This window comes from Dermacentor variabilis, chromosome 7, assembly GCF_050947875.1.
Source record: "Dermacentor variabilis isolate Ectoservices chromosome 7, ASM5094787v1, whole genome shotgun sequence".
In the NCBI taxonomy this organism is placed as follows: domain Eukaryota; kingdom Metazoa; phylum Arthropoda; class Arachnida; order Ixodida; family Ixodidae; genus Dermacentor; species Dermacentor variabilis.
The window spans coordinates 165,322,151-165,349,251 of record NC_134574.1 but is presented as its reverse complement, the minus strand read 5'-3'; the positions used below and the strand labels follow the sequence as shown (position 1 = coordinate 165,349,251).

Below are 27,101 nucleotides of genomic sequence, written 5' to 3'. Positions count from 1 at the left end.
GGCTCATTGCGCATGCTTTGTATTTGTCTTGGGTATATAAACCCGTAATCCTGCTTCTTACAAACCATTGTTGAAAGTACCGTCTGTATATGTAACGACTTCTGTCCGTTCTTTCTCAAGTTTCCGCGATAAACACTGGGAAGAAAAGAAAGACTAAGAAAAAGCTTTTGCATGTGGGCTTTTGAGTGTTTGTCCATGTGTATGTGAGTGTTATTTTCGGGCTCTTAAGCCTTTACTAAGGCGAATTGGCATTGCGTACTACATAATCCAACGTCTTTATTTAAGAAATAGACAACCAGATGAAGGCAAATGTCGCCAAATTGAAATGAAAGGAGTGAAGAGCATCCTTCCAGATGTCAGTCGTATGCTAAACGAGGTTTCCTTAAGGACGACAGCAGCAAGCTTGATAAGTAAGCCGAAAGATGTTATCGTTTTAGCCGTATGTCGTTATATCCGATATGTGCCTTTCTTTGTGTACATCTTAAAATGTGCTTTCAGTACATATCTATATTTTCGTTCCTCTGCGGCTCGTTGCTTTTGCGACGCACCTCTCTTCTCAATTTTATGATTCTGGATGGCACTAGGAAGGGGGGAGGGGGAGTGTTGCTGCGTATTAGGTCTATAGACAGGTTGTACCAGAAAAGTCGGCTACGAAAAGACGACAGTGAAGTTTAAAATGACGCGTTTCTGAACGAATGCGGGTTCGCCGCGAGGGCAGCAAGAGGAGGTTGTTGGATAGTAAAGATCCAAGATATGGCGTATCTGCGCGAGAAGAAAGCAGTAATCTTCTTATTTGTCCACTCGATAACTCAGATATCGTCTGCTATATGGTGAACGTTCCAGAAGGAGACTTCTCGTCTGGTTCTCCTCCTAGGCTGATTAGGTGCCGCGGCGTCGATACAGCAGAGGAGATGACCGCGTTTGTTGAAGCGGTTTTGGTTGCTCTTGGGTACGTGCATAACCTTGACGATCCATGATTCTTCCTGTACGAGTTGCGCATATTCTATTTATGTATATGCAGCGTCGCTTTTTTAGAGCGATATCTCTCAGGCTTGTGCATGGTGTGTATCGCCGAGTGCATGTATACTTGCGCGGCACAGAGCGAGCCGAGAAGCCTCTTACGTGAGAGCACGCAGCATATACGTATACTTCGTGTAGTCTTTGCAAGCCGACTATTCCGCTGTATAATTTACATATTTGTGAAAGTAGGATTATTATATTAGAACCTATGACTGTACAAAACGTTACAAAGTGCAACGCCACTTATTCACCGCGGCGGGTGTTAGAATTGTATCAGTTCCGCAAGTCTTCTCGAAAATTTGCTTGTTTCGCCCATATTGTTGGCAGGCTGCTGGCAGATTAGGTGCGTGTTCGTCTTTTTCTACAAGCGTTGCAAGGTAGTGGAAAAGGAGTGCACACCATCTGAAGTAACCTGACTTGGTCGTTTGGCGTTCCTGCTAGTAACCGCAAGAAAAAAAAAAAAAAACGGAACGCTTATGACAACCGTAATGCGCCACCGTCCCTTCCTTATGGACCCGTCTTTGTTGATTGGCACGGAAACACGACATTCCTGGGGAAGCGGCAACGACAATTTTCTTTTTTTCTTGTCATTGTTGTCGATTGTACGCGCCGGCGAAAGGGAACGATGACGTGACAGTGTACGTCCGACCCAACCCGAAGAAAATAATTACTTTTGGTCCTAGCTGCTTCGTGCACAGCTTGGCGTTTGCGTGTGAACTCACTGTGCGACGACCGAAAGGGTCAGGTGTGTGGATTATTCTCTCGCGTAAATGGCTTCTTTTTTGCAGTAATGTTTCCATATACACAACTAGACCATACACACGTATATATATATATATATATATATACGCGAGTTCCCTCTTTTCCTATCTAATGATCAAACTATTATTTTGAAATGGCCGACTGCAGGCTTATCACACAATGCCATATCAGTTGTCCTTTATTGAAGTGCTAGACAGAAACTACATGGAGACATTGACAGTGGGAACTTATGGCACTCCCGGGACAATATGCGTATACACACGACCTGCATGGTCCACATGCTATCCATGTGGTACTCTTACATGCTTTTACCGGAAGCCTGATTACAGCTCCTCTCCCCAATATATATATATATATATTCGCACTTAAAGGCAGAGGTAGACTTTTGGTTAAGGACGGTATACGAACTGCAAGAATCCGAGTTTTGTCAGCTATATACTTGAAGGCTGCATACTCGAGAGCAGAACATGCCGTCAGCGAATAAGCAAATCGCGAGCTCGATGAAAGGGAACAAGAACACCGTCGTCTCTCCCCCTCGTTTCGGTTGCACAATAAATGAAGTAACCATTTTTTACATAACCGCCTTTCTCATTCTCCTCCGTTGTCTGCGTCTGGGTCGGAGCGAAAATGTTTGAAAATGTCAGCTGTTCACAATCGACTCGTCCCGCTGAGTCTCTCTCCTGTTGCACTTAGTAAGTCGAAAGTGCGTACGCGCAACTGGTGCCCCCGAAATCGGTCTTGGTCCGCCTACTTGCGGTATGCAGGTACATCGGTGCTGCTATAGAACGGGGTCGCAATTTCACGGTTTTGGTGTGGCAAACAAGGAGGTCCCGAAAGAGTCCGTAAAACAAAGCGTGACGAATGCGGGAAGAAGTACTTAAATATATCATATATATATATATATACATATATATATATATATATATTCATTTGCTGACAAGTGCGAACAGCGCGCGGTTATAGGAGCGTATCACAAGCCGGCAATAGCTGAAGGGAATTTTCACGCGGCTGTTGATGTGTTAATGTTTTGTGTCGGCAGCGAGGCTGAATTCGCGCGAAGCGGAAGCGTTTTCGGGCTGTCTCTGCCACGCCTGAGGAAATCTAGGCGCTCTCTGCGGCGTTCTCTCGTGGCCTTATAATGTCAGGCGCGGCGCAGTTAAGGCACGTGGGCGGCTGCAGGGGTTAGAAAAGATAAAGAAAGGCCCCGTTGGCACGCACTAGTTGTTACGGTGAAATTAGTGTCTGTGGTGTATACACACTAATTACGGCCGCCTGCAACTTCCGGTGTTGAAGGGACTGCCAGCAGAACTGACCTTCGCTGCACAGTCATCTTGTATTCGTGGTACATTCGTGAATGCTTCATTTCCTAGAAAAAGTTTGTTTGGATAGTTTATCAACGTATTTGCTGCGAAGTCTATGGTTTATCTATTGGCAGCCTGTGGCTTTATCTCACGTTTATTTGTCGTGTAGTGTCTGTAGACTGTTTGCGAACATCCCACTGGAGTCGACCGACCAAAGGAAAACTTGCGGACGACTTTAGTTTGTATCGAATTATAGTATATAAAGACATTAATATATATACGTAATATACTATATTATATGGCCACAAGGACACGCCTATATACTTAACGGCTAAGCGGACTACAAAAAGTATGTAGGTAATCACCATTTAAATTTGTTCATTCAACGTTTTCGCCATTATAGGCTATGATGCCAGACTGGAAGCAGGCATGCTCCTTCGTTCGAGACTGAGCGACGCTAGGACCCTCAGGGACACGTAACTCAGGTAGGTTTCAAATAATTCAGCTTCCGAGTGTGAAGTACAGTGTATATACTTTCCCTCGTCTGTCACTGTTCCGGACCATCTACTCTCATTTTCATTTATATACTCGTAGCTTTCCTCCACAGTAGACGACTATAACTTCTTGCAGTTCTGAGTTCACGGATTTATCCATTTTCCGATGCCAATCTTCGGAATTTCCAATCGCAATTTCGAAAAGCATTTTCCAACCATTTAGGTCGACACGTATATTTCCTCTCGTATGAAATATCCGACTCTCCGCCAATTATGCACTTTGCCGTTTTGGGGCTGCTGTTAATCTAGTACTTCTAGAGCTACCGCCACCACCACCGCAAACCTTAGTTTATTATTATTATTATTATTATTATTATTATTATTATTATTATTATTATTACTACTACTACTACTACTACTACTACAATGAATGAAACAAGAACGCACGTCGGTCGGCGGGCCTTCTGAATCATGCACATGATTGATGCACAGTAGACAAGTGTGTCTTTGACCGAAATCCCTGACATCGTACTGGCCGCTGTTCCTTTATATAGCTGAGTCATTACAGGGACACTCAACACTGACGTATATACCGCGGCGAGGTATTTCGGCGCCAAATTCAAAGGAAGCGAAGTCTTGCCTTCAGTTTCTCCAGTAAACATATCTCTTCGCTCCAACTTCATGCAAATACATATACTCTTTAAACTCGAGATGTTGCCGTCTGTATGCGCTGCCACTATATAGGCGTCTTTCGTGGTAGCACTGCACCGAGCTCTGCTCAAGCAGCAGCAGTGCTCGTCGTCGTGGGTCAGGCGCCTCTCCATAGGTGTGTGCGGCCTTGACCCGAGCAGACGGCAGCGTGCCTCGCGGTTCGTCTGCTTCTTCTTCTGCTGTTTTGTGTTCTTCACTCGGCTCGTGCGAATCCAAAGCGCGCTCGGCAGCTAACCACCGGCTCCCGGGCGAGAAGCAGAAAGAGCAGAAGGAAGAAGAACCATCGAGAGAGCGTGCTCAGCCTGCCTTCCCGGACTCATCGATAGGCCGTCGTATTTCTCATTCTTTTTGCTTGTGGTGCCCGGTCTCCTGCGATCGAAATCTGGTGCACTCTCTGCTGGACTGTTTACACCCTATTGGCTCTAGAAGCGTGCACTGTTGTTGAAACATGAGGGTAGCGCCGGAATATGAAATATGTTCGATCAAGAAACATATTCGAGATCAAGAGACACATTCGAGAATGTTTTTTTTTTCTTTGTTTTACCACGATAGCGTTAAGGGCCCCGTGTCGCAGAAATACCGTCGTCGGCCTCTGCGTCCAGCGTCGACCGTCGTTTCGGCAAAAGTTATTTCGAACCACGCATACCCAACCACGCAGGCCCTCCAGTAGAGCAAGGAAATTAGTGAACTTATTGAATTTCTCAAGGTAAAATACATAAGAAAAATCGTACGACTTACAAACTACAGACATGATAGCGTCGGATTGTAACTTGAATATACGACAAAACATAATTTTGTTACGCGGAAACTCAAAACACAAATCCCCTTTCCAGCGTTTCTATCATTCATAGAGCGGCCGTGGCCTCCGAGATTTGCGAGCGCCGGCACGCACGAATATCCAAGGCCATAAAGCCGCATGCCCGGTTCCTTGCAATACCTCCGATGGCGCTTGCCTTCGCCGCATCGCGACCCGCGCAAGAGGCTGAGTTTCTACCACAAAGCTCGCCTTCGTGCATAGCGTTCGCCGCCAGCGTTTCCCGGTAAACATTACGCGGTTACATAAGCTGCAGTTGCCCGGAAGCGTGAGAAGCAGCCAGGGATCTTTGAATGCTACCGCATCCTCCCAATATTTTTTCCTGACCTTCCTAATTTGGAGGTTAGGCTTAAAATCGAGGCTGGCTTATATATCAATTTGAGCGAAGGCGGCACTACTACTACTACTACTACTACTACTACTACTACTACTACTACTACTACTACTACTACTACAATCTTTTAGAAGCTACCTGATTCTTGTTTTCGGAAAAGCGCGTAAGGATATTGTGCGACACTTGTAACTGTCTGTCACTGCCGAGATGGATGGGATGATGGATGTTATTATGTTGGAACGGAGCGGTGGGTTGCGCCACCAAGCTATGCGCCACCAAGCCACCAGTGAGATAAGCTAAAGCCCCTTAAACATCGTAAAGTAGCACCACGCTTTGAAGAATGCAGCCTCCTCCTCGCGCGCTCTGGCCGAGGCCGACGCCGCGTCGCTATTGGCCTAATAGCATCACGTGGGCCCTCGCGCCGTGCACCAGCGCCATTTTCTCTCGAGAAGCGTCTACGGAGTAGCGAGGAGCGCATGTTGGCGCCGTTGCTACGCTCGAGCAGTGTAGGCGGCGCCACGGTAGAGGAGGGAGTGTGAAAGAGAGGAGAAACGAGGAGGAGTGAATGCGGAGGAGGAGAGTGTCGCTACTTTACGAAGTTTAAGGGCTTTTAATATAAGTACCTCAACAGCGCCGCGCTGCGGGGAAGAAGGACAGTGAATAGGGAGCGAGTGTAGATGGGATCGTAGGGAGTTCAAGTCGTCGTAGTTTGACGCTTCACGAGCGTGTGCAGATGATCAGAGCCGTGGGACGAGTTGAGCGGACGCAGCAAACTCAAATAGGCTCCGAAGGCTGCATTCACGTTTACGTCAAGGGCCCGGAAAAAGGAAAGTTCCAATTGGCGTCCCTCCGCTTAAACTAAACTGCGTTAACGTAGTCGACGGAGCGTCGAGACGCACCGGTCTGGCACCGACGACACACGGCGGGCAGAGAGATCTCGGCAACCGGGCCGACTTCGATCGCGCCGGAATTTTCACGAAAGTGAAAACTGCGGCGCACGTAGTATACCAGCGCACGTGAGGCCATTGAGCAACCCCTCGCCGAGGAGCCACTCCGCTCTCGATTCTGCCCTTTTTCGTGCGCGTGCTTCGAGATGCTGTGAGGAGGAGGGTTGACATTCCTCGAACGGACAGCAACGTACAGGACAGACGTGACCGGAATTTGGCGCAGAAAGACGCCGCTGCATGGCGCCGCGCGCGCAGTGCGCACCTCGCCTGAACGTCCACAGAAGCCACCAGCTCGCATTAACCAATCATAGCCAGTGCTTTTTGCTCTTTGTTTTTCTCCTGCACACTGATTGCCGAGAGAGTCTGGCGCTGTAGTAGACACCTATATGAGCCGCCACTACTTGACTGCCGCTCGGGAATCGTACGTTTGCGTGAGTATTGTCTTCATAGGCACGGTAATTGCTAAAATTAAATTCTGAGTTTTTACGTGCCCAAACCACGATCCGATTGTGAGGTACGCCGCAGTGGCGGACTCCGGAAATTTTGACCAGCGGCGGTTCTTTAACGTGCGCCTAAACCTAAGTACACGGATGTTTTCGCATTTCGCCCCCATCGACATGCACCCGCCGTGGCCGGGATTCGATCCCGCGACCTCGTGCCTATAGCAGCCCAACACCACAGCCACTAAGCAAGGGTGACGGCAATTGTTATGACCGGGACTCGCTCGGATTGTCCAGATTCCGAATCGTCGCCGTATCGGCGTTTTCTTATACCCGTTCGATGAACATATACGTACTGGACAAACACCACGCACTGTTGGTGAGTAATTTACCTCCCTGCCTTTCTATACATTATTTCTCTCTCTCTCTCTACCTTGACGTATACGCCTTATGTGCATCGAAAGCAGTTAACCACCCCAGAGCCCTTGGCAACTAAGTGCGGCTAATTAAGTGTTGTCATTGTTTCGCACTAGTGGCAAATATTGCTTTAGGTTTCCTCATTTGTATTTGAGCTTAGTGTTGATTGAATAACTGATTGATCGACGCTGCTATACATATAAGAACTGCGTAATGGGCTATACGAGACGCCGTTGTAGTTGACATTTTATTTATTTATTTATTTATTTATTTATTTATTTATTTATTTATTTATTCTATACTATCAGTGCTGCCTAATGGGCTGCGACAGAAGTTGTAGAGGACTCGGGATATTAATTTTCACTAGCTTAAGCTCTTCATTGTGAACCCACATATACAAGTACGCAAACGCTTGTGTATTCTCCTACGGAACGTGGTAATTATATAATGGCCGACCCATGACCACGCGCTCAGGAGCGTAATTTTTACTCTATGTTATAGGGATGACTCCTTGGAATAGCCGGCCTTATAGGGCGCCTATTTGACTATTAATTGCTTAATTCGTCTAGACTTTGACTTTCTTTCTAAGGACGTCCTTGTGGTTTGCGAGTATTCTTGAAGCTATCTTGTCATCAAAATTTTGTTACATGGCAGTTAATAGCTGTTGAGTCCTGTAGATTCAAGTTTTATGGAACTTTTTCAGGGAGAAAAAGACTACTTAGAGTATAACAAATATTAGCGGCACAAATATACTCTCAACAGTTGCTATTTCGCATGCACCTGAGATTTCGAATAAGGTGTGTCAGTTGCAAATGTTAAAATTTAAGTCGATGTAAGAAAAACGTCGGTATCAGTACGTCACCAGTATCCTGCGTTTGTTACGAAACGAACTGTCTTCACAGCGATCGCACAAACTAGCGCAAATAGTCGCTCTATACACGTCTGGTTGTGTTACGTTATGCTGTTCAAATTTTGTAAGGCCTGTTTCCAAGATTTCAAAGTGTTCTTGAAATATGTATATCGACTTTGTTGCGCTCCAAGTTGATGCAGAAGCCTTGAGGATTGTGCCTCCGCGCTCGCAAACACAGTTGCCAAGACTCGTTGTCGTCGAAGGAAGTTCGCCCGGAGCAGCCACGCACGTAACGGAAATGCGCGAACCTATACTTGGCTGCATGGCGCATCCGCGCAGTTCTGTTTTGGCTGAATAGCGGTGCGCGAGGCCGCATTCTTGCGTTATCGCGTCGGTCATAGTTTGTTTTTCTGTTTCTACCAAGACCACGATGTCGTAGGCTGGCAGACATTCACTCACGGGTACACCGGTTCACAACTCGCTCCACACTGACTTCACACCGGGCGCGATATATGTATAGAACGTTGGCGAGCGACGAATAGACGAGAGTGGACGTGTGTGTATTGACAGGATTTGAGTGCCGGTTAACGTTACAGTAGACAAACGAATGTCAGTGACGGCGACATTGAGTGGATGTATCAACTTGAGTGACTGTCCACCGGTGAGTGCGAGTGAACGTCAGTTTGTGTGTGAATGAGTGAGTGCGATGGAACGAAGAATACTAGGCATAACTTTAAGAGACAGAAAGAGAGTGGTTTGGATCAGAGAGCAAAAGGGTATAGACGTTATTCTAATAGACATTAAGAGAAAAAAATGGCGCTGGGCACAGATAACCGTTGGACCATTAGGATGACAGAATGGGTACCAAGAGAAGGGAAGCGCAGTAGAGGACGGCGGAAGACTAGGTGGTGCGACGAAATTAGGAAATTTGCGGGTGCTAGTTGGAATCGGTTGGCGCAGGACAGGGGTAATTGGAGATCACAGGGAGCGGGAGGGAGTCTATACCCTTCGTCCTGCAGTGGACATCAATAGGATGATGATGAGTGACGTCTAGTGTGAGTGCAAGTAAGTATATTAAGTAAGTAAGTATGTGAATACACAGCCTATATATATATATATATATATATATATATATATATATATATATATATATAAGTTATGATTACGGAGTCCGAGTCAGTATCCGGTTATTATACCTGCCTATGCCGAGATGCAAGAAAAATCGGAGAAATTCCGCCAAGACGACACTGTAGACATATATTTCACCACGGGGCGGCGTTCCCTCAGCGGGGCCGCGTAGCGCGATGTCCTTGCATGCGCGTCACGTTACACACGCGACGTGACAACGGTGGCGCTGGCAGCCGACCACGCGGTTGGTTGCGTAAGAAATTTCGCCGTCTGCGGTGGGAGAGCTTCGGCGGAACCAGTTCTCTCGAATGTCAGACCCGGAGGTCGTTTTGCGCCCGCGCCTCTGTGTGTGCCCGCACGTACTCACGTGGGGCCTTCCCCGATCAGTGACGTCACTGGCGTTGCTCGCGTCGAGGGTAATGCACACACACCTTTCTGTTATCGTTTATTGGTCCCGCGTGGCCAAAAGGAGGAGGGTGGTGCCGAGAACTTTGGCCTTGCTTCGTTCACGTGGTCCGGTTCGGTAGGTTTTCTGTTGGCTAGCAATAACGACCTCGGTTTGGTAGTAAGCGTATATTTAGCGGATACCTGTTCGCGCCGTAATGCATCCTGCCGTACAGGGCAGTTCCTTCATACAGCAGAAAGGAAAAGCAGAAAGCTATAGCACTTCGTCTTTGGAAAGGCTTACGAAGTGTTATTGGACATGGAATGAAATGACACTTCTTCGTATAATATACCAAACATTTTACATGTTTCTGCATGTTTTGTGTGTGTGTGTATGTGTGTGTGTGTGTGTGTGTGTGTGTGTGTGTGTGTGTGTGTGTGTGTGTGTGTGTGTGTGTGTGTGTGTGTGTGTGTGTGTGTGTGTGTGTGTGTGTGTGTGTGTGTGTGTGTGTGTGTGTGTGTTTTCAGCTGTGTCAGTCTCCTTTGATCTCTTCAAGCTACTTTCATTACCACAAGCCCGCGTCAAGTTTATTTACGTATAATATATAAGACTCAATGTAATCTAGTTAGGTATATAACGCATCACCATAAACGTATTCGCAAAACCAACTAACTTGTTTAACCCGCCTTGGTTGCTCAGTGGCTATGGTGTTGGGCTGCTGAGCACGAGGTCGCGGGATCGAATCCCGGCCACAGCGGCCGCATTTCGATGAAGGCGAAATGCGAAAACACCCGTGTGCTTAGATTTAGGTGCACGTTAAAGAACCCCAGGTGGTCAAAATTTCCGGAGTCCTCCACTACGGCGTGCCTCATAATCAGAAAGTGGTTTTGGCACGTAAAACCCCAAATATTATTATTATTAACTAACTTGTTTACTTTCTCGTGCTTTGCTTTGGCAAAGCGTATTGACACTTAATTACTCAGCATCTTGAGAAGCAAACTTCTCAGTTCAACGAACAATTACCCCCGTTGAACAACAGTTTGGTAACGCCGCAAATACCAAGGCACTGCAAGTAAAGGAGACTATATTCTGTATGAGGGCTTGTTGTTTGACTAGTGTCGATAAGCAAAGGAGAAAAGTCCGCGGTCATTTTTTTTTTTTTAAAGAACGCATGGAACGTATAAGTGGCAAGTATTGGAATTGCTGTGTTACTTTCCTTACTTTGTTCCTTCGTCTGTGTCGTTTGCACACGAACAACGTCGTTCACTCTCTGAAGAAGTCATTAATTTATTGATACAATTCTACAGTGATTCATATTCTTGCTGCACTGCTATATACTATAACCAGGATCCAGCGGAACCCCAGTTACGGCCACGCAACGACCTACCACAGTTACACCACGTTACAGAAAACTCTTCGTCGTTACTGCGATACGCGGTATTCAGGTTCGGCCCAGCCTAAACCATATCGTAACCGCGTAAATACATGTCGTGAGGCTTTTGGAATTTCTTTCGCAGCGGTGTTGCTTTATATTGTCGGTTTAACACGAAAATGAAACTGCCAATCGACGCACGCGAAAGCCCTCCGAGACACACAAACTCTCCCGCGGACCGGGCCGACACGGGCGTATAGTTGCGCAATGCCTTGCTGAAGACCGCCTCGCTGCCGCGAGCTCAACGACCCAAGCGACGGAACCACAAGCACACATACGCAACACACACACTGCGCAGCCGTGGGGGGGCAAGTTCTCAAGCACCGAAAGCTGCAGTATAATACACGCTCTCTCCATGCACGTACGTACGTACACGTATACACGGAACGCGCGCAAGCTTCACCGCGCGGCCTCGACACTGAGCCATTTCTCTATGACTGAGCTGTCACGCAGTGGTACGGCGGTCGAAGCCGGCTTGCGGGATGCAATTAATGAATGATGGCGCGCGCAGAACCACGCGTCCCGGGGAGTCGATTCTCATTGGCCGCGCTGTTTCACTTGCGGGCAGTGCGTGGTTGTTGCGGAGGGGGAGGAGGAGGACGGGTTTCTTTCTTTCTTTTATCGTTCTTCTTTGTAACATTTTCGATTCGCCCTTCGTTCTTGGCTCGCGGGCTTCACTGCGCACCGCCGATAAGCGCGCACAGCCCAAGTCGGTCAAGGGTAGAGGAAGCTCTCGCGAGTGTGTGTTGCCGGTGTTCCTCGCTGGGCGTTCGGTGGGATTCCGGCCAATATAAACGAGAAAGAAAGCAAGACAAAAAAAAAATAATTAAAGAACTCTTTTAGATTCCCCCCCTTCATGCTAGGGTAGAAACGTTCATTCGCGTACTTATATTGTGTTTTCGCTCCGCGGTTAGAACTACGCGGCACTGTGCGTGCAACCGAAGTACGAGTGTGACAGCACCGCCGCACACCTTTAAAGGAAGCTTTCAAACAGTCCAGGAGGCCGACACGAGATCTCGGCATGCAGCCTCCATCTGACGGGCGAAAAAAAAAATAAGCAAAAATAAAAGAACCTGTATGCGCGCGTGGACAGCTTACATTTATGCAGGACGTTGAACTGGAGAAAACGACAGAACGACGCGCCACAAAAGGAAAATAAAGAGAAAGAAGGCAAAGCTAGTAAGACGACATAACATTTGAATATTTATACATTCTTAGCTATGCACTCTTCTTTAAGATATACGTCTCTCTCTCTCTCTCTCTATTCGGTTTCATATCTTACAAAAAGAAAAGTCTGTTGTCAGTCGCCTAATTCCAGCGGTCCATTCCTGCCGGGCAACTTAAGGAGCGAGAACGTTTACATTTCCTTTATCTTTCACGACTTTTCAGCTTAGATAGTTGCACGAGTGTAAGGTGCAACATCAGAGCAGGCCGAGGAAGCGCGGTAGGCGCGGGACTATTTCCTGCCGCGCACTTGCCTCAGCGCATCCCGCAGCTTCCATAATGCTGCACGGATTTTTTAGCGGGGCAGACTGCAGCGGTTCTCCCTCTTCTGGCTGCGGCGTTCGATCGCTGGCAAATCCTTTGATTAGCTTTCTGCGCTCGGCTGTATACAAGAGCAAGACGCGATATAAGCACAAGACTGCGCACTGCGCTCGGATGCGCTAAGCCTTTAGAGGTGCGCTCACGCGCCGTGTGACGTCAACAAGTGCACTTAGGCACTGCGTCGATCGCGCGCAGTGAACCCTGTGCATTACGTAGTGAGAGAAATAGAAGGTGGGAATCGTCCTAAGCTCGGCGCACGCTGTTTTTCCCGTTTCCGCATGAGTTCCTATTTCCATGCGGAAATAGGAAACCGTGCGATTATCACTAGCTAATTTAACTCTTGAATAACCAACATTTGCTAAATTACTTTTTAGTAAGGTTACTGATTTTGCCATGAAGGCCTCTTTATGCACCGTGGAACAAAACTGCGCATAAACCCGTATTTCCTGACATATTTTGAGGATGAATCCGTACCCGCCGTGGTTGCTTAGTGGCTATGGTGTTGGGCTGCTAAGCACGAGGTCGTGGGATCGAATCCCGGCCACTACGGCCGCATTACGATGGGGGCGAAAACACCCGTGTACTTAGATTCAGGTGCATGTTAAAAAACCCCAAGTGGTCCTAAGTCCCCCCCCCCCCACCCTCCCTACGGCGCGCCTCATAATCAGAAAGTGGTTTTGGCACCCAATTTAATTTTAGTTAAGGATCATTCCCTCAGGCCACCGGCGGTTTAAATTCTGCACTTCCAGCATCGTACCTGAAGTATGAAGAGGATGCTGTTTAATGGAGTGAAGTTGATTAAACACGATTATTTTGCCACGTCGCCGAAAGAAATAACCGCACTTCATCTCTAACGTAATAGCATTTACGAGCATGAATAAATTCGCTTAAACTTGGCTCACTGTGTCATTCAAGCCACTTCCACCGGGAAAATAATATTTCGATCGCTGTCGTGGCCTTGGAGGTCTACGTTCGCTGCCGGGGTGAAAACAATGACAGCTACTTTTCACTCGGCAGCAGCTATACGGCTTGGAGAATAAAACATTCCCTTCAGTCTTCGCTTTTATTGCTATCTAAATTTGCGTCTCAACACTATGCGCTCTGTCCTGTATATGGTCTACAATGGATGCTCACCGTATGCTGTGGCTGTACACAGGACAGGCGCCCCAGCCACTCAGCACTTCAGCAGCAGACGGAATGGACATGTCCACTGTAGGTGGCGGACACTTACATAATCCTCCCCCTCACTCCACATGTCCAGGTGCGGACAGACCAAACTCGCATAGCCGTGTGCGTTTGCTTGTACGCAATCAGAAGCGGCCTATCCATTCATTGCACGAAACTAACCGGCGCGATTTCATCTAATCGCTCATGCAAATGCGCCGTGTGTCAATGACAACCGGAAAAAAAGAAAGAAAGAGAGAAAAAGTAGGATTCCGGGGAGAGTAATCTCCTGAAATATCGATCACAAGAGACAACCGTGCGTTTCAGTGACTGCTGTATAGTTCGTGTCGCTTCGCGTATGCATGGTCGTGTGAAGGAACATTGGCCCCGGATGAAAAAGCCGTTGGGTATCGCCCCACATTCCTCCGGGGCAACGGCGCGCTCAACGAACGTTTGCTCGATGTGTGCTCCTTTTTTGCTCTCCACCTGCGTTCTTACTCGAACAACTTTAATAAGATTTAGCGCTTCCGCTGCTTCGTTTTCTCTCAAGCTTCGCAGCAAGGCAAAGCCACCTATAATTATAGATAGCGCAAGGCCTGTAGATTTTTTTTTTTTTTTATGACGCCATGCTACTAGGGCCGGCTCCCATAGAATCTAATGGGACTGCTGCCTAGGTGGCCGCGGTTATTTTTAACGTCGCCGCTTTCGTCACGCCGGGATTGGCAATGGAAATTTCATTCCATGACTTCTTAAAGCTGATTGCGCAGGCCTTGTGATACCTAGGTGGGCTTCTTACGGTCTGCATACGTCGGTCGTCTGCTATGCTGCGACTTGTGGTGCGGCCCAGCTGACGCAGCGTAACAGACGACAGAGCGAGCTGGAGCCAGCGCCAGAACACCACGATGTTATGCTCGCAGGTGGACGACCTTCTGCGCCGTGACGTCACGACAAATACGCCTCTTGGGAAATTCAACCTAAATCAGTTCGTAAAAACGTTATTAAGGTAAATAGGGCATTTTCTTGAAGAACCCCAGGTGGTCAAAATTTCCGGAGTCCTCCACTACGGCGTGCCTCATAATCAGAAAGTGGTTTTGGCACGTAAAACCCCAAATATTATTATTATTATTATTATTTTCTATTTCTTTTTCTAGGGTTTCGAGGTCCAGGACCTTCAATAGCATACAAAGTTGGCAGTAGGAAATGTAATTCAGTATACTTCGTCGCGTTCTTTCTAGCTTATCAAACCTTTTTTCACAGTAAGAGTTGCTTCTGTCTCTCACCTTTTTTGTATTTTCGAGAGGTACTTTACTGACACAGCTAAACTTATTTCTATGTATTGTTTAACTTGATATTAAAAAGAAACTAAATGTAGCAAGGTACACAGCTGGGCAAGTCGATTGACATTCATTTTGCTTGCAGCATTAAATGTACGCGGGCGAGATAAAAGCACACAGGACAGGCACTGACTAAACTTTAAAGGGGCATTAAATACGGGCAATCGAGCTACATCGGTAGATGACCTCCTTGGCATTATTGCAAGCGAAGTATTCGTAAGCCGTGAAGGACGCGATAGCAAAAGATTATTGGCGACGCCGCCTTGAAATATCCGCACCAACTCCCCCTGGCGTCATATATTTTCACAGTGTTTGCACGTCTCTAATTAATTGCTACTCAATACAAACGACCTGGGAGACATAACCTTGAAACTTTTTCAACCGTTTCTGCACCACAAGAGCTTGTGCCCAGTTTCCCACGCCCTGGCTACGCCACTGCCTGGTCAGAAAACGAAAAAGCGAAGCCTCCGTGTTCGGACATTGAGCTTCCTAAGAAACTCACGGAACGCCAGATTCCGCTAGTCAGCCTGTTTCTAAATGAGCCACGAACTTCGATCTTCCGGTGAATACCAAGCTAGCGACCGCTAGCTTGCCATTCACGTATAGCTAGCGTATAGCAGACGAGCGTTTTAAAATGGCTCCACAAGAAGCTCCGGGTGGCTCCGGAATTAATATCGTCAGCGTTGGGCAGAGCAGACGACCAATTACGATCCAAAGTATACTGGCTTTCCAAAGGCGAAGTGAACGTCGTGGAAAGAGCACCGACAAGCGCAAACTCGCCGAGTGTTCCCGTACGCGTATGTATGTATACGCGCGTACAGTACGTGTAATCGCTCGGCACGTGCGAGAGTTGGCCGATGCGTCGGCCCGATCGAGATGTGCCTTTCACACTCGCTACTGCGCTCGCTCGTTCACCACTCTCACCATCGAGCGGCGAAGGCGCTTAGCTCCGAACCGGTCCAGTGTTTTTATTTCCCGACGGCAGTGCCGGTTGCATCCTTCTGCGCGTAGCCACATCCGACGGCGATACGGCTCGGCCGCGACCTTGTGCAGCGGCGGTGGCAGTGCCTGCGCGGGGAGAAGCGGCGCAGGTTGCGAGCAAGTGCCGCCGGATATAGAGCGACGGGCTTTGGCGCAAAAAGAAAACAAAAAAAGACCGGCCGCCGGTCAGGCAGGAGCGTATAGTAAGTAGCGAATCAGCCCACGGTGCTTCGTGTGTATATATGTGCCAGCGGCGCAGAGGCGCACCTTGTGCGGTAGACGGGGAGGAAAAGAATGGAAAAGTTCGATGTAGAGCGCGCGCAAGATTTCCAAATGCGAATCGAAGATGTTCACTTTTGCAAAAGCGAATCGTAAAGCTGATTGTGTTAATGGTGAATCGTAAGGTACTGTGATCAACGTGCAACATATTTGAGAACAGTTGATCCAGTCAGTCAACAAGCGGCGATCAGCGAGAAAATCGGCCGCCGGTCTTCCGACGTCTGCTTAGAAACCATATGTACTTACGACCAATTCTGATTGATCATTTAATGGCACCACCCAGAACAATTAGCTGCTCGAGGCACGTGTAGCTCAGAAAACTAAATGCGTAGCCTCATTTAAAACCACTAGGGGGAAAGAAAATTGAAGCCGTGTGCGGCTTTACGGCAATGCGCTGAATATTGCTGTGCAGCCACTTGTGAAGGAAAGCTTCTCGTTTAACTAACTTACCGTGACTTTGTACTTAACTTTCTTAACTGTTATGCTGTTTCGACTTTTTAAGTATTTTTAATGTGCTGCTTAGGTACTTATAGGTACCCGTTCAGCGCTCCGATTCCGGGAGAAACGTGCAGACTTACGATTGGTACCAACGTCGGTCAAGCAGTGGCGTTCAACAAAAGTGCTACCGCACACAACGTTAGCCGATTAACGAGCCGATTACGAAAAAAAAAAAAAAATAGAGCGAGCCAATGTCGCAGCCATTTTGTAAACAGAATCCGTAATATATATAAGTGACAAGCACCGTGTATGTAATTCGAGGGTCATCTTGAGTGGCTATAGATGGTTCATTTTTATGACAGGGAATTACTGCGCTAATGCAAGAGAAATGAACATCCCACAAGAAGGCACACAGAAATGACGTAAGGGCTTACACTGTTTCTATGTGTATTCTTGTGTGGTGTCACTTTCATAACGTGCACTGCTTAAGAGGCGAGCGGTGTTGTTTATCCTTCCCGCGCTTGCAGCGCCGGGTCGTCTCGCCCGATGCACACGGCACCAGGAACGAGATGCTGAAGATCGGCTGACGAAGGGCCGCGCTGTCCGATGCCGCTGAGCCGCTGCTGCTGCTGGCCGAGGCTTGGCGCCGCCAAGGTCTGCGCCAGCGCGCTCGGCTCCCTAGCCCTGTTCCTGCTTCTGATATCGAGGCCGACGCCGGCGTCCGTCAACGCGCACCACCCCCGGCCGTCCGTCGGCAAGTCCACCAGCAACGACCTCTGGACGGGTCCCCCGGCGTGGGTCGTGCTCCGGGACAACGTCACGGTCCACCGCGGCGTCGCAGCCAACCCGCACAACTACTCCTACCTGCTGGACAACCCCCAGGTTTGCGGCGACGACGGCGGCGACAGGCCTCCGCTGTTGGTCGTGCTCGTCGCGTCCAACGCCAGGAACGGCGCCGAGCGCCGGCAGGCCATCAGGGACACCTGGGGACAGAAGTCCCTGCAGAGGGCGCTGAACTTTCGCGTCGTGTTTCTGCTGGCCGACCCGGGAGAGCCCGCGCGTGACCTGATGGCCGAGAACTACGCGTACGGCGACCTGGTGCAGGAGGACTTTGCCGAGAGCTTCGAGAACCTGGCGCTCAAGTCCGTCATGGGGCTCAAGTGGTTCGTGACGCGCTGCCCCGGCGCCGCGTTCGCCCTCAAGACGGACGACGACATCTTCGTGCACGTGCCCAACCTGCTGAGTGGTTCGTGCGCGACTCTCTCTCTCGCTTTCGGGACACACTGCAAATGCGCGCGCTTAATTTTTGCGCAGACGACATATACAGTCACTTGCGTCACGTGTGCACGAGCTATTCGTGCTCCTCGGCTGTTCGTCAAAACAGGCTTTCCCCAAATGTAAGGCGACGCCTGCTTCAATGATTCCCCTCATTTCAGAGGTGTGCCACAGCCCATATATCGGGAACTGTGCATGTTTGCTTGTGTGTACGCGCGTTAGTAGCCGAGAACGTTACCATAGCAACTGTTAGCAGTGTTACGAAAATAAATCAACAACGCAGACACGCAAGTGTTCTGGACAGTTGGCGGAAGTGCGGGCCGTGTGCATACTAGCTGGAGCGCAACACTGGTAACCAAAGCACCGAGATTAGCAACCAATCCATGGAACCCATTCCCCTTGCCCACTCCCCAACTTCGGGTCCCTTGACAAGCACAGCGCCCGATACCTGTATCGCTCGCATTGCAACATTACTTTTATACGAATTGGCGTTACTCCACTCCTTATGTAGTATATCCGCTCACGGGCGTCATAAAGGGCCCATCACCAGGCTCCTTATCAATTTTTAGTTATACGCTGGAAGTTGTTACGTGTCCTCAGTGGCGTAGCTAGGTCATCTGGCACCCGGGGCCCATAGGTCTTCTGTCACGCCCCCCCCCCCACCCGGGTGTAGCCGGCGGAAAGAGGGGTGTCTTCAGACGTATGACACCCCCCTCCCCCACCCCCACTGGCCCCTTGCACCCGGGGCCCACGACCCCCCGGCCCTCCCCGTCGCTACGCCACTGCGTGTTCTCTGGGGAGCGTTCTGCCGCAAAATTTTTTTAGATCGGCTCATTAATAGCCGAGATAGAAATATTGCAGTGCCGCGAACCCATAATTTTAGGAGACGAGCTCCACTGCATTGCGAGACACTCCACTCGCCCCGTCTAGCCTCCACAATCGAAGTTCCTTCCCTGCATTCTCCCATACCGGACCTGGGGTATCGCGTGACGCATACGTCACGGGCAACGCCTTCGTTTTATTTTTATTTATTTGATACTGTCAACCCCGTTGTTGGGGTCATTACAGGGAGGGTGATGTGTCAAGAATACATGATACATAATTTTCTTTCTATGTAACATACAAATGCACTGGCGCTCTTGGAAGTTAACAAAAGCAAATAACAGTAGTTATACAAAGAAAAGTCAACGAAAGTGCTCGCAGCAACAATTTAGTATACATTCTCGTAAAAGAAAGTATCCAACGCATTTTCAAATTCGGCAGAGCCCTCGTTGCTCACAACTGCATCAGGCAATCTGTTCCACATTTCAATTGTGTCTGCTTTCAATTGTGTCAATTGTGTCTGCTTTCCTTTTTTTTTTTTGCGGCGTTGTGCGCGAGCTGTTGTCATTGGAGAGCTTTAGGCTAGGGGAAGCAAGCGGCTTGCGTACGCAAGAACTAAGGGCGACGGTACTGCGCATGCGCAGATCCACACGTACGGGTGTGCGCATGCGCAGTTCCGTGAAGATTTTTCGCGCTGTGCACAAGGACACATGACTAGCGGTATAATTCAGTGCTACACGAATGCTGAGGCAGAACAAGCGGATCGCAGAGCACGATCACGCACTGCAACACAGTAGAATATGGCATAGTTTCGGTAACTGCGCACGTGTCTGCACAACCGTAGGAACAAGCACGCAGACCTTCCGTTTGTGTGTTTTATTATTTCTCTAAACTTCAATTCGTCAATTGAAGGATCACACAAATAACAGATGTTGCCTTCAATAATTCTCGAAGTCACGTGTCACCACGAGTGACGTCACACTGCGGACACGAGTACGTAGGCGCAGGTACACGAGTCGTAGCCTCCTATATGCACGACTACGTCACCGTCCGGCTTGGAGCGCGGTCGCCGCAAGGGAAAGGAAAAACTGCGTTCGGTTTGAAATTTCAGACCTTTCCGCGGCGCGTAGCGATGTAATTCTTAGCAAACACGATCGTTGGCACACATTGTATGCTCTGCGCTTGTCAGCTCAAAATGGCCAGACCTGGTGAGGGGCCCTTTAAGGTAAGGAAATATAAAATGGCGTTAAAATTTCCATTCGCACTTACTGGGCCTCTTCGATTTTCGGAGTTCTGGCAGCGGCCAGCAGCCAGCTATAGTTCCGGTCCTGATAAGAAGTCACGTGGGCTGGGATTCCAAGACAACCAGAACCTGCCCGAAGTTTGCAAAATCGATCGCCTTGCCCAGCGCAACAGACGGCGTCCGATGCTAAGACGCGAAATGGCTCGTGATTGTATCCCCGAAAGCGATCGCTTGAGGATCCCTGGGGTGCGATCGGAGATGGTTGTTCGGCGCGTTCGTTCGGTTACCGGCGCGCGCGATTGGCCTACTCCGCGCCGACGTCGCCAGCCGCGGGGCGCCGCCCCGTTTTTGGTGACGTCAAAATGACGACACGCTCCTGTCAATCATCCGCCCACCGAGCATTTCGTCCGAACGCGACGGGAGTTGAGAAGTTTGGAGCGATCATACGGCTTCGCATGGCGCGTCTGGTGGATTGGATTGGATCCAACAGGCGGCCTTTTCGGCTGCGGAATGGCAAGTTTGAATCCAATCCATAGTTTAATTCTAGAAAATGGCGCTTCCGTTGGAAACTTAGGTTGTTGCGCTGGCTTTTCTAGAGGAAGGAGGAACGCGTTTGAAGAAATGGCAGAAAGTGAATTCCGGCGTCGTTTTTGTTTCTCGAAACAAATAATTCGTTGGTTGTAAAGAGAAATCGACAAGATCATCGGTGCCAGCGAGCCACTGGGATGTTGTCGCTGCCTCTTGAGAAGTGCGCCACTCTTCCCGTCGTTTTTTTTTTCTTTTTCCTTCTCGCTGTGCGCGACACCACCTAGGGACGACGCAAAGAACCTAATAGTTATAAATTGCAGTAGTCACACGTACTACTATTTGAAAACGTGTTTGGGCTTGAGAAGAAAAAATACTTTTTTTTAGATAAAGATTTCATTCAATTGGAAGACGAGAAACATTTGCCTTTGTAGTATACTGTTTGCAAGCAGACGACAAACGACGGAGGTAAACTTCCGGGGAGGTCACCGCTTCCTGATTGGCTGCTCTCTCCGCCCCGCTGTCACAAATTTTGCATACTGCAACTTTGTGACGTTGCAGCAACTGAACAGAACGCGTATCGAACAAAATATCTCCGATCGCGCCCCTGGTAGCAGCGGTCACGTCGCCCACCGGCGACATGGTCGTTAACCACCTACATTTTGACCTTTTCAACCGCTTTCGAAAACAAGAAGCTGGTGCAATAAGTTCGCGTTGTTGTACTTACATTTCTTATATTTGTACCGCGTTTTCCCCCCAAGTACACGCCTACGTCATGGCTGGCTGGCCCCTGTCGTCGTTGTTCTGTCGATAGATGAGCCGAGCCAATTCATCGAAAACGAAGGCAGCGCCATTTTTCTGCTCACTACAAACGAAGGCTTATCTGCACATTGTAAGTGAGGAAAAACTTATAAAATATATACTGCATTTCAATACTAATAAAAAGACCAGTAACCGCGTACACTAGTTGAAGGTCATGCGGCGGACCTTTTATACAGCTCCATGTTCTTGCCGCGTGGGACGCCAAAGGTAATTTTTCGCGACTTTTAGTGATGAATTAAAAATATAAATGCACATTTAATGACAAGAACATGGCTAGTTTTAGCCACTACGATAGGGAATCATTCCATCAGCGGGGTTATCTCGATTAATGTTCTGAGCAGTTGTATGTCCCTTTAAAGTAACCAAGAAAAAAAAAGTCAATTTCGCCCGAAAGGCGAAGCATTCATTGCGATAGCAAATTACCAAACAGCCATATGAAGAAAAGATATCACTTTTATCGGCCATATCAACTTGTAAGCATTCGCTTGCTGACTAAATTAACAAGCATGGTGTCAGCGCGCACAGAAAACATGAACACATCACACTAGATGATCGCGGACACTCGCCGTCGAAACGCTGCACGATGAAACGCGGCAGCAGCAGCGAGCGAAGTGTCCTTCGTGCTTTTTGTGTGTCTTTCGTGAAAGAGGAAAGGCTAGCACTATCTTCTGCAACCCTTGCGGAAGCACGGCAGCCGGAGTACGCACGCCGTCCCTCCCCCCACTCCCTCTGGTGCCTCGCAACGTTGGGCGCCTCGCCAACACCCTCTAGAGAACTTGTAGAGGTGTTGGCCTCGCGCGCGACGGACAGCGCGCTTCCTTTCCACTTTCCTCCCTTTCGCGCGGGCGAGATTGAGCCGCGGACGTCGGCTTCGCTTGCGCGCTTTCGCTCCCACGTACTGCGTAGGGCGCGCGGCGACTATTGCCCTCGGACTTTATACGCATCACGGCAACGGCAGAAATGCGCCTGAAGGGTCCATATAATTGCTATAGCAATAAAAAAAAAAAAGAGGAAAAAGCGGCTGCTGATGATTCCAGCTAGAGAAGTGCACAATATAGAATTCAAGTTGTAATTATTCTTGCTTAAACGCAGCTGGTAATTCCCTTAGTAGCCATTACACCCCTAGCCTCTCGACGCTTAGTTAAGGGGCATATGGGGCACCAAATAGAAAAATCATTGCACCCGTACTAGAACGTACCCTTCAACAAAATAATAATGAAAAACATTGCTACCACGACAGGCAGCCACCATTGCGCTAACAAAAAAGACGGCTGCTGTCGACGCCGCCTCGACGCGCCAGCTCGCTGCGACATCGTGGATTTTGACGGCGTCTGCTCAGGCAGACGGTCCTAGGAGGTGCTGGCTCAGTTATTACATGGGTAAAAATGGACTGCGTTGCATTCTAAAACCAAAGAACAGGCTTAGCAAGTTGCGAGAGCTTTTACTAAGCTACAACGATCCGAATGCAAGGAAAATAAATGTCTAATATTCAACCTACCACTGCGAAATGAACGAAAATGGAGTCTTGATCCTCGTTGCAGTGCCGCTTCACTTTCTCTTCGCAGCACTGGACGGGCCGTCCATGGAGGACGCCATCTTGTGCCACTCGAACCCAGTGCGCCGCATCCTGCGGCACGGCGAGGGCCCGCTGCCCAGCCGCTACCTCAAGTACTGCGTGCCCCGGGACCAGCTGCCCGGGGAGCTGTTCCCGCGCTACTGCGGCGGCTTCGCCTACGCCTTCTCGCAGTCGTCGGCGCGGAGGCTCTACCAGGCGTCCCAAGCGACGCCCACGTTCTTCATCGAGGACGCCTACGTGACGGGCTTCTGCCGCCTCAAGGCCGGCCTGCGCACCCTGGAGCACCCGGGCATCACCCTCAAGCCGAGGGTGACCCTGGCCCGGGCGAGCTGCGCTTTCACCCGAGAGAGCAGGATCACCTCGCACGAGCTGGGACCGCGCGACATGCGCCTGCTGTGGCGCGAAGTGAACACGCAGGCCTTCTTCTGTCCGCGCCTGTTGGGCGTGATCAAAGGTCCGACTACGCGGTGACTCGAACGCGAGCGCTGCGCGTGCCCATCGGGTCACAAAAGCCTGGACGTAGCAATGCCAGCTAGCAGAGTGACCGATGGACGCCATCGCGCCTTGCACCACGGAGCCCGTACTCTTCGGCGTCCCTCGCTAGTCAGTTCGCGCGCCTCTTCGAGTTTCAGGGTGAAGAGACAGCCGTGTGCGTTTAAGCGACGCTATGTGGCCATACCAGCGATGGGCAGTGAAAGTTGGTCACTCGTGTAAACCAACAGCCATGTGCAAACATTTGTCCCCTTACTACCGACCAGCGCAAGAGTTCTGTCCAAGTGGCAGTGCATCACGAACCAGCATGGACAGCTTCATATACGACGGTGGATTGGCACTATACTGAATCAGGTGTCGTAGATTTGTCACTGGACTAAACATATTTGAATTGGTTTCAGTGAATGAAGCACTGCCAGATTTAGTGTGAAAATGAAAAGCTTAACAGGAGAATCAGCACTACACACCAGCAGTGGTGCACACTATCCCCATCTGGCTAACTGATGCATGTCTAAAATAGCACTTTTGGCAGGCATTTTGTATTAAAAGGCACCGGAGGGGGTATTCTGTCAGTCCACCTAGTGAACAGTCCATTTCTGCCGCTGCTCATTGGCTAGGGCCGCTCGTCTCCTCCTCCCTCGTACAGCTGCATCAATCAGCAGTGGCACAAATGGACAGTCCAGTAGGTGCACTCTTGCAGAATACCCCCGGTGATCAAGTATTTCTGGACTACAGAAGCTCCCAGCAAAAATCCTTGTGGTAACAGTGGCCCATGCACTTTCAAGCACAGGACAAGTTTCCAACAGCTGCACAGATGGTGTTCATGCAATTCAAGACAAAGGGACATGTATCAGCTTCAGTCTTGCACAAACAATGCTTTTATTTTGCTACTCGTGGCAGCGGAAAGTGTACACAGCAACAGCTAGTCGTCATCGTTGCCTCCAGGCCTGCAGAGTCGGGGAAACTAGCACATACTGTGCAGTCGGGAGCACGTGCGTCACAGTGTGTGTGTGCGGTAGTCTCAAGAATCTTCAAAGACACTGCACAGAACTTGTGCACAAGGCATTACTGTTGGGCATCTCCTAGAAGCAATGATACCCAACTAATGCAAGTTGCACTTCCTCGGACCCACACGGAAAAAAAAAAAAAGCACTTGTAAAAGACTGTTCAACAGACTGCCACTGAGTGCCCAGTGAATGAACCTCACTTCAACAAAACACTAACGAGTTCCGGGAGTCATCAATAGTACTAAGTGCCACACTTCACAAGTTTGTGCAGCTACCACGAATGGTAAATTACAAGTGTCCTGCGAAGCAAACAGCCAGCCATTGCAGCAAATGACGTGCCTGACTCTTCAGCATTTTCAAGCATCATTTTGAATGTATATTATGAATCATTATGTTAATTAAAGGGCATTACAACTTCCCTAGAGTGGTGCGTTGTCAAGCAGAGATGCACTGTCATAAATGAAAATGCAACCTGGTTTTCTCTTAGTGATGCAGGAACCACAAATGTAGACAATGATTTTAAAAGAAGCAAGGTCACTTACATCTAGTCATTCTTACACCCCTTTCCATCCCTTGGGCACAAAGTGCCATGGTCTGCTTTCGTACACATTCAACACACACGAAGTCCAAGACTGTCATTAGCATTACTTTGATGAAACTGGAAACTAACTGTCAGGAGTAAACGTTGCTAAGGAAAAAGGCAAGCTACGAGGTCAAGAATGCTGAACAGAAGCCAAAGGAAACCTTTATCCGCATAGAAGGGAACATGGTATGTACATTTGCAAAGGGGCCGAAGTTGCGTATTCAAACCACTTTCTCTCATCGCTAATAACATGTTCACAAATGAACATCACTAAAAATACTTCCTCCCTTGTTAGCAGCAAGCTTTGCTTCTCAAGGTGACCCAACAACACTTACCTGAAGAACAGCAATACACTGTCAATTTTTACTCTTGACTACACTCCCCTAGTCAACACTTTCAAAAGCACTAGCAGCGTTGCAGCCTTTTCTTTCCTTCCCCCTTTTTTTGACTGCAAGCACCACACCACACTACGCAATAATCACATGTTCCTAGGAAAAGTATCATGTTATCACACCCACCCTGCAAACTGCACAAAGGCGCATGCAAGGTAATTGTAAACCTTTCAATGACACCAAAGGCTAGTAACTAACTTCGATGCCGACAACATTCACTGCTTCCCTGCATTTATGTACAGCAAGAACAGAGGCTACGGAGACCCAGAACGGGGGTCATTACCCACAGAAATTGAAAGTCTCAACAAGACACAGTGTTCCACTGTCATCAATAAAAAGACAGCGAAAACTCATAGAAAAGAAATTTATAACTGCAACTTGTACATGTGTCAAACACTTTGGGAAGATCATGCGTACACTTGGAAATTAAGACGGTGGTGGAAACATTACATAAAGCTAAGGCGTTGAAATCGCACAAGAATGCTGCTATATAAAGTATACATGATAAGGAAAATAAAAAAAAAAGAGAGAATGTGTTATGTATACCTATGACAGTGACAAAGTGACCTGTCTTGTTGCTTTCAATCCTGATGGTAAACATTTAACTTGCCCAGAGCCAGAATCATATTAGCAACAGACAAGTATGCGAAAAAAGAAAGAAAGGAAAAAAAAAGCACCTGTGAGCCATTTTACGGAGCAGAAAAGAAGAAAGGTCGAGCCGGTCCACACGCATGCTTTCAAATCACCGGAGAGAAGGGGTCAGCAACAGTTCGGCACCGACAGGCAGATGCGGCACGACACACCGTTCACCAATCCCAGTAGATGGTCAGTGCTGAACATCTTTTGGGGCCTTGGGAGCCTTCTGTACCCACATCCGTACCATTTTTTAAGTATCGTCAATCTCTCACTCCAGACAAAATGCAGCGAAAATTTTCTCGAAACATCCGTGGGAGCCAATGGCAGCTCTATATGGCTTCAATCAAAGATGGAAAAATTTCATTCAAGCCAGTTTCATTTTCTTTTTCTAATTAAAAAGGGAAGGAAAAAAAAAAAAAAAAGAGAGGCAAGGGACACTGTACATGATGGTAATGTGCGAACTGAAGTGAGGAAGTGGCAGGGAGGGATGATGTCTTCAAGGAGACGGGAAACGATGCAAGCACTTGAGTCAGTTAGTACGGCGCTTGCCAATGCTCCTGGTCGACCACGACGATGTGGCAGCGTCCTTGGTAGGGCTCGCCAATGCACGCTTTGCCGTACCGTGGTCTTCACTGTCGCTGTCGCAGCAATGCCTCTTGGACACTCGCTTGGACGTCCGCTTGCTGCCAGTTGCTTCGTCCTCGAAGCACGGAGCATGCGGAAACTCTCCGAGCCCGTGGTGGGACAGAAGGCGCTCGAAGGTGCCCAGCAGGGAGACACCAGACGAGTGCTCCAGCGATCCGGGCCTGTTGTACACGCTGCAGTTCTGGAAGATGAGGTAGATGTCAGCTACAAACTCCTTGGTGGTGCGGTACTCCATGCCACTCAGTTTGCCCCGAATCTTGCCCAGGTCCATGGGTCGCCGGATGACATCATAGTAGTCGGGAACATC

At 48.8% G+C, this 27,101-nt stretch overlaps 3 protein-coding genes across 6 annotated transcripts in view; 1 reads left to right on the top strand and 2 right to left on the bottom strand.

The window, feature by feature from the left end:
- The window catches only part of LOC142588433 (beta-1,3-galactosyltransferase 1-like), a 27,126-nt gene extending 2,164 nt beyond the window's left edge, over positions 1-24,962 (top strand). The window contains exons 2-4 of one of the 3 annotated variants that reach the window (XM_075700169.1): positions 3,487-3,568; positions 17,304-18,022; positions 23,029-24,962. In XM_075700169.1, the coding sequence (XP_075556284.1) occupies positions 17,383-18,022; positions 23,029-23,510 (1,122 nt within the window). In that variant the 5' untranslated portion in view covers positions 3,487-3,568; positions 17,304-17,382 and the 3' untranslated portion in view covers positions 23,511-24,962. Of the gene's footprint in view, positions 1-3,486; positions 3,569-16,180; positions 16,263-17,303; positions 18,023-23,028 lie in introns of those variants that run through there. The other 2 variants (XM_075700171.1, XM_075700170.1) reach the window with 2 other exon arrangements.
- The window catches only part of LOC142588435 (CD63 antigen-like), a 57,523-nt gene extending 31,243 nt beyond the window's left edge, over positions 1-26,280 (bottom strand). The window contains exon 1 of the mRNA XM_075700174.1: positions 26,191-26,280. The gene's annotated coding sequence lies outside the window, so the exon portion shown is untranslated. The remainder of the gene's footprint in view (positions 1-26,190) is intronic.
- The window catches only part of Acf (ATP-dependent chromatin assembly factor large subunit), a 64,731-nt gene continuing 62,011 nt past the window's right edge, over positions 24,382-27,101 (bottom strand). For both annotated transcript variants that reach the window (XM_075700163.1, XM_075700165.1), the window contains one exon: positions 24,382-27,101. In XM_075700163.1, coding sequence (XP_075556278.1) covers positions 26,679-27,101 — 423 coding nt within the window. In that variant the 3' untranslated portion in view covers positions 24,382-26,678.